Here is a 17,610-nt window from a genome sequence, read left to right as displayed (position 1 = left end):
AGAGGCAGAGTCACTGGAGGTGACCCTGCTTAGCTCCGCCCAATTCTCATTACCCGCTCATCTGATCCACCTGCATCTGTTAGCATATAACCAGCCTTCTGACCAGTCATCAGTGCCACATCATTCGAGCCTACTGGTAAGTCATATCCAGCGCATTCTGTTGTGATTGCTCTGTTGTTAGCCTGTGTACCAGACACCGGTCAACCAAACAGCGTGGGAACTGTGGGAGGAGGTCGGGGCACCCAGAGAGAACCCTTGCATGCACAGGGAGAACCTGTGGCTCCATACTGAAAGACCCCAGGCTGGGATTTGAACCCAGGACCTTCTGGCTGCAAGGCGCCAGCGCTTGTAAAGCTAATTTTATATTTTGTTTCTGAAAAACACTGCAGTGTTCACAATATTGCGTATTTTCTCTGTCAGATTTCCTCGTTTTTCTAAATCTAAATCAGCCGTTACAATCAAGCGGTTACTCCACCTATTTGAGGATTTAAAGGCAAAAGACAGAAATCTTCTCAAATCTCTAAAACATAGTTTTTTTCGGTCGGATAAAACACAACTTTAACTTTTGGAGCAAAATTATTAACAGGTACATTTGGCTTAACACCGAAGAAGAAAAAGCATGGTCAGAGTGAAACACAGCGGGGTTCGTCAAGAAGGACGGAACCATCATGATTGGCTGAAATTTGCCTTAAAGGTACACTATGCAACCAGGGTTGATTTTCCAGCGAGGCTCCCCCCAGAGGGCGAAAGTAAAAGTGCACTGTTGTAAAGATGCTCAGCTGTTCTTGTTTCTCCATCAACCCAGGCGCGGTTGTTTTGAGCTTAGCAGACAGGTAAACGCAACGAAAAGTGGAAAAAACGGCAGTACAAACAATGACTAACACAGTGAAGGTATGAACATCAAGCTTCCCGCAGCGCTATCTTGGCGAGGCGGCCGGCGGCGGCGGCAGCGGCGGCGGCCTCGCCAGTTTTATTATTATTATTATTTTTTTTTTTTTTTATGTTGGCGAGACGCTACCGCCGCCGCCTTGCCGCGGCGGTAGCGTCTCGCCAACATAAAAAAAAAAAAAAAAAATAATAATAAAAAAAATAATAATAATAATAATAAAACTCAATATGCTTGCATGTTTATTTGACGTTAACACGCGGTTCTTTGTTGTTGCTTTCGCGCGTGCATATAGTGAATGGCAGGGCAAAAACACATGGAGTTCTCACCGTAAAGCAAGACTTCTGTGTGTGCGGGCCGTGAGCTCTTGCAATTGCAAGTGCGGTATTTCCCCCACAGACCCCCAGGGCGGCCGAGAAAACCTTTGTTCGACCTGAAATGACTCATTTAATCATCCAAAATGGTATGGAACACATTAATTAACTGAAAAATGTTGCATAGTATGCCTTTAAAGCTAAAGATTGATTTTGCTTTCACGTCCAGAACGAAGTGAAACCTGTGGATGTGGGCAAGGGATGCAAGGCGGCGGTCAAGTATAAGCACTGAACCTGAACTAGAAGGTGATTACGGGCTTAAAGTGGCGCCTGGATCATTTCACTGTTAGATTTTACACGACAGATGTAATAGTAGGTGTGGAAAAAGGTTCAACGTGAATTATTTTGGTTTCATTTTCTACGTCACACAACCCTGATATTTACCAGGGAATCTCATAAAGATTTTTACTGAACCCCGGAATCTATACAGAACCAGGGCTGAAATGGACGTCATCCATTTGGCCAGGAGGAACAGTCCAGTGGTGCAGCGTCTCTGAATCCAGAGTATTAAATCAAAAAAACACAGAAAACCAGCAGACCTAGTTCTTGTTTTCAAAAATCATTGCTGGGACATGTGGTGAAACCGGTCCACCGTGGAAAAAGAACATTTCAAACACATCATTAAAATATTTTATTTAGCATGAGAGTCACAGCTCATAAAACTCCAGACTGGATTAGAAATAAGACACACAGAAAAACATAAAAAATGTGCAACAAGTCTAAAACGCAGCAATATCAGCTGCTTTGAATAAAAATATACCAATTAGGCAATTTATTTTGATTGTTTAAGCTAACTTTTTCCTTATCGTGAATCTTCAAATGAGGGTTTTGTCTTCATTTCAAAATAATCATAAAAAAATACTAACACACAAGAAATCCAGTAATATCTCACAATTTTTGGTTTAAAAGAGTTAGGAAACGTGTGGCGAGGCTGGAGTTGGTACGATGAAGACAAATGAAAGAGTGAAGACATCATTCTGTTATGTTCATTTCTCTGTAATCATTAATAATCATATATGTATAGGTGAAAAAAAAATCAGAAACAAACTGGCAAGTAAGCACATGTAAAAGTTAAAAACTCTGTAAAAGTCTGAAGGCTAAACTGTGAATATAAATATCAGAAAAGAGCACCATCCCAGCCTCCCTGCCTCCATGCATGCTTCACATCTGTTTGACTGTAAAATTTAATATTATAAAAATCAACGTTCTTCAATCTGGGGAGGTGTCCACGAGGAAAAAACATCATATCTCTAGACACCAGTACATGAGTTAAAACCTGGCCACAAGCAATAGGTCCCTGACCCCTAAATAGGTTAAACTGTGGGTTTAGATCTACAAAGTATTCTTTTTATTTCAGTACCTGGTGGGTAGCAACCTCCATGTTGAAGTGTAAACACAGTAAACTAACCTCCTGTTGCTGTTAGTCCAGGTAGCAGATTAAAGGTCAGCATGACAGGACAAGTGGAGCGAGTGCCGCTCAGCACGGCAGAGAGAAACCAGACACCAGAAAGCAGCTGCCTGGCACGGTGGAGGGGGGATGATGATGCGGGCTGCTTTTTGCTTTTTCCTCCATATGCCAAAGCATTTCAGAGTCAGATGTGAATCCATCCGTCTGTCCGTCCAACAGCTGGAGTTCAGCAGAGCTACAACAGAATGGCTGGAACAGAGAATCAGGGCGTGGCAATGGCCTAGTCCAAGCCCAGGCTGTGCAGTTAGGATCTTTAGAGGGTTGTGCAGTAACTAATATCTGCAAAGCTCAGTGAATTACAGTATCGCTGTAAAGCAGCGTGGGCCAGAATCGCTCCACAGAGATGTAAGAGAAAGACAGTCTGTTAATGCAGGATATTTGTAGATAAAGTGCAATATGTGTTGCTGTTTTTGTGAAGTTTTTTTTTTTTTTTTTTTTTTTTTTTTAAATCTCCTTTTAGGACCTAATAAGGGGTTATACGCCCTGCTCAACAAATCCTTAAAATTTAACTCTTTATGTTCCCGATTTCATGCCGTTGCAGCGCGGCGAGCGGAGCCCGAGCTTCGGGTGCGGCGTTCACGTCTGAGTCTGCAGAGCGACGGAGCCGGGAGGGAAGCATGTCGCCTCTTCCTCTGAAAACAAAACAAAAAACAGAGCGTTTAGCGTTGAGGCTGAAACCAGCTAAAAATCACGACTCAGCAATGCAAGGCAAATTTATTTGTATCACACATTACAGTACAGAAACAATGCAAAGTGCTTCGCATGATTAAAACATAGGAGAATAAAACAGAATAAAAGCAAGTAGGAATAAAATGTAGAAATAAAATAGAACATGGGGAAATAAAAATTAAAAGCAAACAAGTAAAAACAGTTGGACTACAAAGTTGAACTAATGATGTTTCACTAGAACATTTCAACTAGAACAGTCAAAAACAGTCCTAAAAAAATGTGTTTTTAATCTTGATTTAAAGGAACTAAGGCTTTCAGCACTTTTACAGTTTTCTGGAAGTTTGTTCCAAATCAGTGGAGCATAGGAACTAAATGCTGCTTCTCCTTGTTTAGTTCTGGTTCTGGTTCTGCAGAGCAGGCTGGAGCCAGAAGACCTTAGTGGTCTGGAGGGTTTATACACTGATAACAAGTCTGTGATGTATTTAGGCGTAAAGCCATTCAGAGATTTATAGACTAACAGAAGGATTTTAAAGTACTGGACCATAACTTCCTCCTTAACCTTTTCTGCTGGGTTCCTTGGTCTTCATGGTGCTGGTTGTTCTCTAACGTTCTCTGAAGAACCTCTGTGGCCTTCAGAGGACAGATGCACTTACATGAAATTGTTGTAAATGATGAGATAAATACAGAGACTGGACTGCAAAGGTGGTTGCCATGGAAATTACAGATAAACAGACTCTGCAGAGTCTGACATACTTAGACTGCATAGAATGACTGTTTATGGGAAAATGTGTCAGCAAGGACACATCTGCATTATGGCATGATCTTCTTCACCAATGTATTAAACAGAACAGTGATATCACCCCTGAATGGGTGGGAAAATGTTTCCTATTTAATGTCTGTGTGGGAGAACAAAGGGGGTTCTCAGGTACCGGTTGCATTGTGTTGTTATGAGAACCCAGTACTGAAACTATAAACATCCCTCTGCCTTTTATATTAAATATGGTAAAATATAGTTACGGTTTGAAGAGTCTTTTTATTACTAAAAGAAGTCTACAATAGAAACACCACATTACCAGATAAAAAAAAAAACCAGGGGAGACCGTCGATAGCTTAACAAAATTACACCAAGGATGGCTCTGGTTACTAATTTAATGCTCTACTTTGTGTTGGTCTGTAACTTAAAAATCACAGAGAAGCAGACATTGCTTGTAAGGTTTCAAAATCCTGACAAAGCTAAGTGGTTAGCTTCGCTGTTAGCCGTTCACTGTAGCTCCTCCTCTGTCACCGTAGACTTTGAACATGGCCGCCAGTCACAAGAAGCGAACAGCGTTAAGGTTTATGAGAACAGGAGGAAGGAATCAGTAGAAAGAAATAAGACCAGAGTGGATTTAGGAGATTTTTTTTCTTCACATAATCCCTCTGAGGAACGGAAGAGGAAAGATGGTCTTGTGCAGTTGTTCAAAAAGGGACTTGGGGAAACTTCCAAAAAAATAGCCGACTCTACCTTTTAAGATGCTGTAAATATAGATTAAGGAACAAAGAAGAGGTGTTTTTACTGCAGTGCTGCCACCTTCAGGTTCTGGGCAGGAACCGCAGGTTGATGGGTTTTGAAGGGATGAGCAGGGTCCGGGTTTTCGGCTCCACGGCCGGCGCTCCGTCTTCAGGCTCCACCTGGTAATGTTGCATCAGCTGCAGGGGAAACACGCGCAGTCAGAACCCCGAGTCCCGACTCGTCTCGGCTCCTCGTCTCCGTCACTCACCCTGGACAGAGCGAAGTGCATCTCCATCTCTGCCAGCCTCTTGCCCACGCAGGCCCGGACCCCGACCCCGAACGGGATGAAGCTGTACGGATGGTGCGCGTAGAAGCCGGGATTGGCCCTGCCGGCGTGGCGGCTGGGAGGCTCCACGCTCAGCCAGCGCTCCGGGATGAAGTCCTCCGCGTTGGCAAACTCTGCCTCATCGTGACAGGCTGCGTAGTGGCACAGGTGGAACTGAGTCTGCAGGGAAACGGGAATAATGTTTATTTCCAGAGAGAAACAGAAGAAATCATGGCGATTAATCAGCAATCAGAGCGATCAGGGTTCCTACCTTCTTTGGGAACCAGTAGTCGTCCAAAACCACCTCGTTCTCTGAGACGAAGCGTCCGTTTCCATGCACCACTGGATACAGGCTGAGGAAAAGAAACAGCACCCAGAGTGAGACACTTAGCCAGGCTTGAGACGAGGAACCTGTGAACACACAGCGAGGCTGCAGGAAACGGCAGATCAGAGGCGCCACCACAGTGCAGAAGTAACCGCTCTAAATGTCGCTGTGCTCGCGTTACAGAGCTGATGTGTGAGCAGAGCTCCTGTATGAGGAAACGGCGTGCAGACGGGTTGAGAAACAAAGTTACCAAACAGCAGCCGGGGTTCGTTTCAGAAAGACACAACTTCTCCTGTGATTCTCACGATAAAGAGAAACAGCTTAAAATTGTAATGTACGTGGTTGTTGGCGCGACATATTGGTTTCATGCTGGTCCACAGCTGGTAGATGGCTTGATCTGCTCTACAGCTTCATAAAGACAAAAATGAGATAAAGTTTCCTGGTAAATGATAAAAACAGGAAGAAAAACACTGGATTCCAGCATAAAACACGCTGGCGATGGTACATCTTAATCTCTACAGAACATTTAGTCCTGCTAAAAGTAAAAATTATATTTATATTATAAACGTAAATGTTGCGAGCAACTAACCCAGAAATGTCACGGTTTGAATGTTTGAAGAATGCTACTTAAATTTATCCCACCATTATCTCCCCAAGTCGAATTTCACTTGGTTTCTATCTTCATTAAATAAACTTTGCTGCTACAAACACACTTTCAGTCTTCATGAAACCTCAAAATGATCCAAAATGGGGTTCTTGCCTCCATATTCTCAGATAGAACCGATGTCCTGCAAAAAAAGAACTAAAAGTAAATGAAAGTTTCTTGAAATTAGTGTATTTGTCCTTGATTTTACCAGGGAAGTAAGGCTGTCTGCCAAAGGTAACGAGTGTTTTGGCCCCTAAAATAAGATAATTAGATAAACTGCACATGAAATAAGATGATAGAGATGAGTTGTTCCTATTTTAAGTGCAGAAGGGTAAAGGTCATTTAAACTTGCCAGGTCAAATCGAGGACAAATACACAAACTTCAAGAAAATGTAACTTCCTGTTAGTTCCCTTTTCACAGTGTGATTCATTCAGCATGAGTTTTAATTTTAAGGTGAAGCAACACACACAGGAACAAACTTGCAGATAAGAAGAAGGTGTTAGACTGGCAGCGTGCTATAATTGTGCAAACAGGAAGGCAGGAAAAAAGTGCAGATACCTAGAAGTTTGTCGCTGCTTCATTAACTGTGAAAGAAAACATGAAAAGCAGGAGACCTTTTAAACTGAACCAGGGTGTTTCTGATGGATCTGCGACGCAGATCTGTTACGGCTCAATTAAAGTCTTATTCTGCTTTTCTTAGGTTCTGTTTACTCTGTGATATGAAAAAGGGTCATAATATACGAGTTTAAGGGCCTTTTCAGTCCACCGAGCCTTGAAAACACAACATACCCACTCATTTACGCTGATTCACTGCAAAAACGGATCTAAAAATAAGAACAATGTTCTCAAAATTAGTGTTTTTGTCCTAGATTTGAGCAGGTAAATAAGATTATCTGCCAATGGAATTAGTGTTTTCAACCCTAAAATAAAAATAATTAGATATCCTGCACTTGAAATAAGATGATGGAGATGGATTGTTCTTATTTCAAGGGCAAAAATCTTATTCCATTGGCAGATTATCTTATTTACCTGCTCAAATCAAGAACAGATGCACTCATTTCAAGAAAATATTACTTATTTTTAGTTCCGTTTTTGCAGTGTGGTAGCTAAACCACGACTTTCAGAAAAATACAAATATGTGAAATTATTCTTGAATATTATGATTTTGCGCGTTGATTTTTTTTCCTCCTAAATATCTACTGAGATACAAAGCAGAACAAGCCTCGCCGTCAGCGTTTTTGTGGTTTACTTTAACAGAGTGACGTCAACATCGAGCAACACTTCTTTACTTGGTCCGTCACAACAGACGAGCTGACGGTGCTGCCCCCACTTATTGGCTCTGCTGCCACGTATCTACTCAGCATCAGCCTGAAAGATCCCGAAACGACCAAAGTGATCGTTATGGTAATGTGAACCACTTTCTGAGGTTTTCTGCTTTTCTGAAACCAGACGTGGAATAACCCGCCAGCCGGCCTGCTGGCTGCTGCATAGTCTGAGCCAACCTGGCAACCAAACCACTTCGTCTGAAGCACAAAGACGTTTTCCTGCTTTCACATCCGCTCCTCTCACCGTAACGTCTCCTTAATGATCGCCTTCAGGTAGGGCATCCGGCTCAGGTCGCCTGTGCTCGGCTGCTTCCTGTCAGGACACACAGACTCCACTTCGCTGTGCAGGCGGTCCTGGACCCTCTGGTCCCTCGCTAGATGGTACAACGCCCAGGACAAGGTGTTGGACGTCTGGAATTAGGTCGGAAAAGAAAAGAAGGAGCAATTTTTAGTTTGAGTTGTGGCCCGAAAGCTCTAAACCTCTCATCTTAACTTATAGTGAATCTAAGAAGGCATTTGAGAGCATTATAAACGGCTTAATCTTCAAACTGAAAATAAAATCTTTCTGAGAAGCCTTCTGAATCACATCTAAAAGACAGGAAACAGACTTAGAGAGTCTTAGACTTAGACAACTTTATTTGTCATTTTGTATGCACAGAGTGCATACAGAACGAAATTTCGTTGCATACAGCTTGTGAATTGCATTAGAAGTTAAATTGCAGTTTTAGGTGCAGCAGAGATTTAAAAGTAAACAGTAGATTTAAGTACAGTATAGGAAACAATTGAATGTAAACAATGCAGGAGAAAGTCACAGTATACAAAAACCATTTTATGTACAGAATTGTATATTATAATGAGGAAATTATTATTATTTAAAAAAAATGCATCAACAGGAGTTGAAGGGATCAGATCAGATATAAACAATCACTCAGATTTGTGTCCAGATGTGGGTCCTCCAGATGCACGCTGAGGACACAGTGGTTTCTGTTGCTAGAAATGCTTCATGCTGCTGCAGGAAAGCTAACTAAGTTCAGAGAACGGCACTGGAGGCGTTACGCTTCGCTCTAAATACTACGACAACATGGCGTGTTTTTTTTTTTTCTACTCACAAACCTCCAGCTGTTGAGTCCCCTCAGGCCTCAATTAAAGATGTGATTGGACAGGTGACAGAAGAAAAACAATAAATTATGTCCAAGAAAATGAACCTTAGAAACGATGAGAAACTGTCTGAAATACAAATGATTGCTGCTGTTTTTCAGCTCCGTATTTCTTCACCCTATGACCCACATTGAAGTTCATCTCTGCCACATCTGGAATGACCCACATTTCTCCCTCAGCCCAAACCGGGCGAGCAGCCAGACGGGTTCTGCGTGCTCCTGCTCTGCCCTGATCTCGTCTGCGGGGATTCTGGTCCCCTCATGTCACCCTGTGATCTGTGTTCAGCCTCTGAACACTGTAACCAGAAGATAACGTCTTTTCTTTGTTGTTCCAGCTCCTCCTCAGCAGGTCCGGGCTTGTCAGCAAGAAGCCGAGGCGCAGAGAAGCCTGGTGAAATGCTCGGACTCTGACTCATACCGAGGGTTTCTCTCAGCACGGATAGCTGATTGGAGGTGAAGCAAAACGGCAAGGCAAGCAGATCCACACCTCTAATACTGCTTAGTGACATTTCTCCACGGCAACATTACCCCCAGTGCTGATTCCTGTTTTGAAATCAGGTTGGATTTCACTTGTTATCACAGCGTTTCTAACTACACGGCCAGTTTTGTAATTAATGTCAGCTCTTAGCTCAAGTTCATCAGCCCATCATGGTAGATCCTGTCGTTTTTACACGCTTGTTTCATCTCTGATCAGAACTTCCTAACAAAGGAAAACTTAAACGTCTCATTGTTACACAGTAGGTGCATCGGCTCAAATAGCTCTTTAAAGCCAGGTACAGGTAACGGTAGCCCTGTTCACATGCACAACATTTCACGATTGGATTGAAATGTATTTGGATTAAAGAACTAAAGCTAAAAAAAATGTATCCGATTACCACGATAGTTTATATTCAGAATAGAACCACTCTGACATGTGCAGTTATCAAATTTCCTCAAAAAGACGACAACAAAAATGCAGAAGAACTTCAGTCTTTTCTGAACAACACAAAACGGTAAACAAAACAGGAGTGCATGAGTTTGTTTGTCTTACGAGTGCCCACGCTGCACTTGCACAATCATCTAATTAGAGTTGAAACGTTAGTGAATAAATAACAACTTTGAGCTTCTTTTTAATCTTTCAAACTGAAAGGTTGTTTCAGTCTTAGTTTAGGTTCTGTTTTGGTTTGAGTTCTATCTTAGTTTTAGTTTTTGTCTCAGGCTGTTTTTTGTGTTGATTCGGTTTTGCACTTTACTTCTCAGTCATCAGCTCACTTCAGTCTGTTGGCCTGCCACTCCCCTGTCACGAGTCACTAACCAATCAGTTCGGTTCATTTCACCTGGTGTCACCCATAATTAGTTTCTGCTCTGTTCACTTCACTATTTATACCTGCCTCAATCCTCTGTTCGTTGCCAGATCATTACGAGCCTTTCGGTGAGTTTTAACCAGCATGCTTTATTCTGACTGACCTGTAGATACTGACCCGATTTGCCTCTTTGACATCTGAGCCAGCTTGACCCCTGTGTAGCTGATTTTCACTCCCCACGAGCTCCGTTTTGCCCTGTTACTATTACACACCAGCCTGTCCATAAATAAACCTTCTCAAACAGATTAACTTGTCTGGCTCAATACTGGGTCGTCTTTTACGATCACAATATCCCGATTGTCTCTTTTACACGACGCTTTTTTAATCCGATCAGCCGTTTATTCAAATACTTTTGTCCGTATAAACGTAGCTTGAGAGAAAACTTTACATTTTTACAAAAAAGAAAATCGTAGTTGGTTGCTTAAAAAAAATAATAATAAAAAGTCAGGCTTTCAGATTTGCTTTGCATCATGATTGATACGCTAGACCAAAAGAAAGTATTTTTCCTCATGTCTTCTGCATTTTTAATATAGGGTGTGTAAATATATATTAATTTTTATGTTGTAAATTGTATGTTCAGGAAAAAATACTGACTTTGTTGAAGACATAGAGAATACATTACATATATTTGTATTCAAAATGATACATTTGGAATTATAGGCTGTGGAAACCACAAACTAGTGTGCTATCTTCTTAGTGTGTACACACTGGGGATAACAGTGTTAGATCATTATGTTACAAATTTAGATTAAATTACTACTACATTTCTAAAAGAAAAAGAAAATGCTGTTTTCACAGCCCTCCTGTTTAGTTTTACAGATTAGGGTCACAGAACCACTGCATCAGAACAAGACTGAAGGCGAGGGAAGTAGGTTGGGTTGCGTAGGAGCGTTGCACAAACATGTCTGCAGAAGCATGCAGCAACCACACTTAGAGACAAACCTCAGATAAGACGGTGCAGGGAGCTTCCTTCCTCACAAAGACAAACTATTCTGCGAAAATAAGATAATGATCTTCAAAATCCTGCATTTGATTTAGTCTGGTTTTACCTCACGTCCTAAACCGTTCTACTTTATGTGCAACCTGCTGACAAACATACAGCGTTCTTCATAAACCAGACATCCATGATGCGCGGTTCTCACCGTGTCCACCCCTCCCAGCATCAGCTCCGTCACGCTTATGTAGACTTCCGCTCGGCTCATCTTGTCAGACGACAGCAGGTACGTCAGGTACATCCCCTCCGCAGGCTCGCCGCTGCACACCTGAGCTTTCAGCTCAGCCATCCTTCGGTCCACGAGTTTCTGAGCTGCAGAACGAAACACATCTTGACTGAAAGCATGACGGTGCGGGAGGGCGTCCACTTCTGCGGTACATACCGACACCGTAGAGGTCGTCCCAGGCCTGGACGAAGCGCTTCCAGAAGGGAAGGACGCTGCGGCTCCAGCGGGGCAACAGGATGACGATGTCGGAAAGCGTCAGCATGTTGTTGACGGCAGTTATGAAGCGCAGGGTGTCTTCAGGGATCTCCTCCTGCAGGCAGCCCAGCCTGGTCTCAAACAGGACGGCTGAAATACCTGCAGGGGGGGGAAGAGTCAGCGTCCGCTCCGCCTGAATCGTCTGCCAAGTCTGTACCGGCCAAAACGCCCACCTTCAAAGCCGAACTTGTAGAGCTCAGCGGCCAGGTCCGACACGGTGGCCTGGTCCGGGCTGCGACGGCGGAGAAGCTCGACCCGTCCCAGCAGGTCTCCCACCACCTGGTGGATGATGGGGGCGTAGGCCGACACCTCCCGCAGCTTCAGCATCTTGGGGTTCAGGACGCTGCGGATGCGGTGCCACTCTGGTCCTGTGCTGCAGGATCAGAAGAAACTGTTTCACGGTTAAACGCTTCAGTGAGCTCGAGCCAACTAGCCTGGCGTAACGCTCCGGTCTAAAACAGACCGGACCAATCACAGCGCAGGAGGAGGCGGGTCTGTACGATGCGTCAGTCTTAGCCGCAAAATTACCCATAATGCAGCAGCGTTTTTCTGCTACCGCAACAGTGAAGATACATAGTTTTTTTTTGTTGATGCCTTGGAAGATTAAGAAAGTGCATGTGAGTACATCATGTATCCTCTGAATTTTTTAGACAAAAGTGGCAAAAAAAACTGGATTGTTAGCTTAATGGCATGACAAGTTTCAAGGACTACAGATTGGAAAAAAACAGAACTTGTCGCTTGGAGTTTTTTTTTTTACGTCACAGCCGCAGTTATCTGACCTGACAATGCTGACCCTGTTAGTCCCGCCTTTAAAGTCGGACTCTACCATCTCCTCACCAGACTAATACGCAACATAAGTCAGCCTGGCTGGCCAGGCTACGAGCCAACGTCTTCAGACTCGTGAACCCAGATCTGACAGCGATTTGACAAGCCTGGATGCATAAATCAAAGGTTTTTCTTGAAGGTTAATCCATGATCGGGGAGTTCTGAGGGGATCAGGGTAACCAGACTCATAAATTGGAGTCAGTTATTGAGTTAGTAAGGGTTGTTGCCACCAAAGCTCTCCTCAGCCGATGCCAGCAGCTTCTTCTTCTGACTCCTGTTGGGTTTGGTTTATTGGACTGGATCATAGACGTCTGAAGGAAAGGTTGGCTTTATTTATCTAACAGAGGTCTCAGTACTGCGTGGGGGAGAGTGGTATACAAGCACAACAACATGGGACCTCCTCCTCATGGTGGTCACCAGCCTGGTCACACACTGCTGCTGGATGGGCTCCGGTTCTTCAACCAGCGCTTTGCTCAACGGGTTTGTGTCGCTCACTCTGCCTCAAACAGCACATCCAACCTCATCTATAAGTGTTCAGTTGGGTTAAAGTCAGAAGACCAGGCCTCTCCTGTCCCAAGATCTGAAGGCAGTCTCTGAACTAAAACCAGAGAGTGCATCCGCTCACAGAGCTCGTCTTTATCTCTCTCGTCATTGAGGCTGTTCCTGCAGTCATGACCAAACCTGTTTTTATTGCTGGCAGATGCTGCCCCAAACCATCTCAGCCCCTCCGTCAAAAGCTGGCTGTCTTTAGCTCAGAGGATTCAGCAGGTTTCTCTGCAGCCCACATCCTAGGCTCTGCTGCTCTGCCCACAAATGCATTTCTTCTTCCAAATGTGGCAAAATGAGATGTGCTGCCAAGAAGCACTATTGCTCCATTAAAACAGAGTTTATTTGTTTTTTGTGGTAAATATATTTGGGTTAGTTAATAAATTAGGATGATCCTGACAGAAACAGGCAGATTTAAAGTAAATACATCTGATTAATTCTTCAGTCTAGAGCACTCTGCTCACTGCAGGTAAGCTGGCCACGCCCCTCCATCACATCCAAAGCACAGGCCATTTCTAGAACCGGGCCGGTGATGAAACCAAGGATTTATAAACATGTCTGCATATTGTAGTTTCTAAAATTACTCACATTTTGCAATGAAAGCTCACAAATTCCCCAGGAATTTGTTTCTTCTAGAGTTGGTTTCTAATTTGTAAAACTTAGAAAACCCCCAGGTAGGGTTGGGAATTGATAAGATTTTCACGTTTCCGATTCCCTTATCGATTCTGTGAAACGATTCGATTCCCTATCGATTTAGTGAAACGATTCGATTCCTTATCGATTCTCTTATCGATTTCAATTTGGGGAAAATTTTTTAACCTCTTAAACAAAGATAGACATGGTATTAAGCATTTAAATTTAAAGTAATACTAATTTAACATTTTAGAGACATAAAAAGACAACAAATAAGGATTAAAGTACGGTTTATAGGTTGGGTTCTGCAATGTTATAAGATGAGTATAAAACCCATCTTTAGAACCAATCTCTGCTCAAACTGGTGATCTGCAACGCCTAATCTACTTTCAGCAGTTATCATCAGTTATTGCAACCGTAAACTGCAGAAAATACGGTCAGATCGGCTCCTTCTGAGTTTACTCTCTGCTCCTGTCAGGATATTTCGGCATCACTTAGTTTAGAGCCCAAACAAGCCGCTTTATTTCAGAAACAAGCCCAAAATAAACTGCAACCCGCAACTCATGAAAGTTACAAGTGACTTTAGAAAAAATAAAACAAAAGTTGTATAAAATAAGTGGGCTTCACAACAGTGAGCATTCTATCGAAGTGTGTCGTATCCCTCCGCCCCTCTGGTTGGGTAAACAAATGTTCCGGCAAATTCTACATTATAAAAAGAAAAACCTACTAAAAAAGTCTCGCTCTCATGTCATCTTGAAGACATTCTTCTTCCAAATGTTGGCTACGGACGACGTGTTTTCTCTCTGGCCAGAAGCACGATGGCAAATCCTCTCTCTTCACTGTGGTAATCCAACAAAAGCACCCTTGGTCGATCATGAATCGGAAAGGTGAACAAACTGTTTTTTCACTTTTACCCGATGTATTGTTACATCCAAAGGCCATGTACGTGAGCATTGTTGCTTCAACAATAGCTGTCGCGAATTTCAATGGTGAAGTCCTCTGGAAATACGAAATAATTGTTGTTGTAGAGCGCAGTGCCTTACCGCAACATTACATCACAGGATGTGATGTCGGGCGGCCATTATTGCCCATATTTGGTCAATAATGGCCGCCCCCATACACAGTGATCGAGACGACAATTTATGCTTTTATTTTCTTATTGATTAACGCTAAATTCATTAAATCACCACCAACGTATTAGTTTTAGGTATAGCTAATGATCCACTGATTTTTCTTGTTGACCGGACTTCCCCTTTAAAGTGAAGCCAAACTTTTGATCGCTTTACCCGATGGGGCGCCATTTTTTTGTTTTGCTTTTCTAGACTTACGCCTGGTCATGTTGTACTTGCTTTCTGAATGCCGTGTGCGTAACTTGCGTAAAAAACGTGACGTAAATAGTACTTCCCAGGAATCGATAAGCGAGCTGCCAAACGGTGCGGTGGAATTGGAACACACGGAACAGGAACCGGTTTTCGATTCCCATCCCTACCCCCAGGCTGAACTTCTTGTAGAGAATTATGAATCAGCCTTTTGGATCAGAGGTAAAACTTCCTGTCTTCTATTCACCTCTTATGTCCTGGACGTCTAAGAACCCGAATCATGGAAATCCAAATGAAAGGGTCTGAACTCACTCCACATGCAGGCCGTACGCCTGTCCCCTCAGGTCCCGGTACTCCTTCCAGTGAGGCAGCTCTATCCGGACCGGGTAGCGACCCTCCTGCTGGATCACCTGGGCTATGAGCTCCGGCGACGCTACGTTGACCATGTCAAAGGGCCCGAATCTGGAGCGCCAGATGGGGCCGTAGCGACTCTTCTGTAAACACTGGAAAAAAACGATGACTGGGCGTTAAACGTGGGTTTAAGGCGACGTCCATCCATTTTCTAAACCGGCCTATTCTGGTTCTCAATTTGACTGAAAATGATTTCTAGTCAGCCCATATATTCCTGGGGCATTGGACGTCATGCCATGTAAATGTAGAATGTAAAACGTTTAACAAGACAGTATAACTAATGGCTGGTTATTTAGTTTAGTCACATAAAAGTTAATTTAATGTAAATCTGAAAAGCTGAATGCACAAGTTTCAATTTAGACTTTCTGTTGTGTATCTTTGCATAGTGACATGTGTTGTGAATTAGTGTTACATAAATAAAACTGAACTGAATTGAATTTAAGGCGGCAGAAGAGCTCGGGAGTCACACACTGAATGATGAGCGAACGATTTATTAAATAAAGAAGGCTTGCAAAACAACAAGGATGACCGGGACCTTGAACATAGCATGGATGAGACCACAGCCGGGTTAGTATGACGGAGGACCTGACAATGAGTGTGACAGAAGTGGCTGAACTTATAGGGGAGGAGACGCGGAGTAAATGAACACAGGTGAAGAGAGTGAAGGCAACTGGGCTGGAGGAAGGGGAGGACGATGAACTGGCAGGGGCTGGAGGATGACAGAATCTAACAGAAAACATGAAAATGGCCAGACCAGAAAAGCTAAGAAAGAGGCGGCAGCATATAAAGATCTAACAGAACTACAGAAATCATAAAGAACAGAAGCTGACGGAAACAGGAAGTGACAGATAGAAGAGTCCACTGAGAACGTAATTGCAGAACAGAAAACTAAATTAACCACAGGAACAAGGATCTAAAAGAGAAACTGGAGGATCTCCAGGGAGCTTCAAGAAGTAATGACACCCCTGGGAGTCCTGCCATCGTGGTCCAATGGTTCCCAGCAGGAGCGTCTCCACCAGCTCTTCTTCCTGGTGGCCGTCTACACTCACTGCTGATTAGTCCGGCTTCATGAGGCCTGCTAGCATCGTCACTTGGTTCTGGTGTCAGTTCTGTGCTTTCAGTGGACGTTAACATGTAATTACTCTGTTTTCAGCCAAAATCCTGCATCTTTGAAATTAATTATCCATAAAAATCAGAGAAGTTTGGATCATTTTAACAATGTTCTTATGATTATCTGATGTTCTGGAGATAATTTGGGAGAATCTAATAAAAATCTTTCGGTTCAACATGTACCCCATCTTCACCGTTTTGATAACTTCTGGGTAAAGAAACAAACATTAATCTGTTGTTCTATTTGTTCTAAAATATTTATTTTAATATATATAATATTTATTACTAATATTTAACAGTGATCAGAGAAACAAAGTAGAAAATATGTTATCCTGCTATAACATCAGGACAGGAACAAAATACAGAAAGCTGCTCTCAGATCAGTTTAGATGCCAAACTTTCCACCTGCTGGGTCCAACAATCAGAGACTTTTTGTTCAGGCTGATGACGTCACTCTTGTTGACGCTTTCCTGCCAAACTCTGGGACTGGATGGATCAGAGCGCGCAGAGAGCCAGGGCCAGGCCTACCTGCAGCAAGTGGCCCCTGTCAGCGTAGCCTTTGACAAAGAGCCAGTACAGAGTGGTGGACCAGCTGGGCCCCGGCAGATCAGCGACGCTCTTCAGCTTCCCCGCCTGCTCACCGGCCGCCTGCACCTTCAGGTTCCTCCTGGTCCAGAGCGCAGCGGAGGCTCCGGGCCGGAGCGCTGCCAGTGTCCGGGTGGAGAGCGCAGGGAGGCGGAGAGGCCAGGCTGCAGCTGCCCGGCAGCCCATAGCGCAGGCCGGCAGGAGCGACTGTGTCTGGAGGACTGAGTTACCGGCTGATGGTGCAGCGCTTTAATACAGATGGAGCTTTATGTGGCGCCCCCTGCAGGCTGCAACCCTGGCTGCGCCACGCAATGGAGGTTCTGTACGGATGAATTAAACCTTTTCACCACAATGTGTTGCAAAACTTTAGACAGCGACTTTATGATGCGATCAGATCCTGTTGGTGGATCATCGCATTAATGAAGCTGTAGACATCATAAGGAGATTCACATCATTCAGACAAGATATTTTTCTGGAAACTATAAAAGTCTCACTGCCTGGACGGAAAATGCAAGAATAAAATGCTGAAATCTTTTGATATTTTTTTTCCCTCCTGATCTTGGTAATAAATAAAAAAAAAATGGATAAATAAAGACAAAGTATCAAAGTGTTCCTCTCTGAACTTTGACATTAATATTACATGTAAATTAATGTTTGGTCTGTTGTATAGTTTAAACTGCATGTAGATCGATATC

The 17,610-nt window shown here is 43.3% G+C and overlaps 1 protein-coding gene across 1 annotated transcript; it reads right to left on the bottom strand.

Annotated features, from left to right (window-relative positions):
- Window positions 1-1,872: 1,872 nt before the first annotated feature.
- On the bottom strand, window positions 1,873-17,155 carry si:ch211-113j14.1 (sterol 26-hydroxylase, mitochondrial). The gene is made up of 10 exons (XM_036128392.1): window positions 16,859-17,155; window positions 15,122-15,312; window positions 11,660-11,859; window positions 11,388-11,585; window positions 11,154-11,317; window positions 7,756-7,922; window positions 5,486-5,567; window positions 5,158-5,394; window positions 4,968-5,086; window positions 1,873-3,360 (listed from the first exon to the last, which is right to left on the bottom strand). Exons 1-9 carry the CDS (start codon window positions 17,099-17,101, stop codon window positions 4,970-4,972), a joined length of 1,599 nt encoding a protein of 532 aa, XP_035984285.1. The 5' UTR covers window positions 17,102-17,155; the 3' UTR covers window positions 1,873-3,360; window positions 4,968-4,969.
- Window positions 17,156-17,610: the final 455 nt, after the last annotated feature.

The sequence above is a fragment of the Fundulus heteroclitus genome, chromosome 24 (genome assembly GCF_011125445.2).
Source record: "Fundulus heteroclitus isolate FHET01 chromosome 24, MU-UCD_Fhet_4.1, whole genome shotgun sequence".
In the NCBI taxonomy this organism is placed as follows: Eukaryota; Metazoa; Chordata; class Actinopteri; order Cyprinodontiformes; family Fundulidae; genus Fundulus; species Fundulus heteroclitus.
This window is presented reverse-complemented; position numbering and strand designations above follow the sequence as displayed.

Bases quoted from the DNA above. Each gene is read 5' to 3' on its own strand.
- si:ch211-113j14.1 (XM_036128392.1), bottom strand. From the start codon at position 17,101: ATGGGCTGCCGGGCAGCTGCAGCCTGGCCTCTCCGCCTCCCTGCGCTC. The intron at 11,318-11,387 runs GTATGTACCGCA...TTCGTTCTGCAG, and splicing joins GGACGACCTCTACGGTGTCG to CTCAGAAACTCGTGGACCGA. The intron at 5,087-5,157 runs GTGAGTGACGGA...TTTCCCCTGCAG, and splicing joins TGCACTTCGCTCTGTCCAGG to CTGATGCAACATTACCAGGT.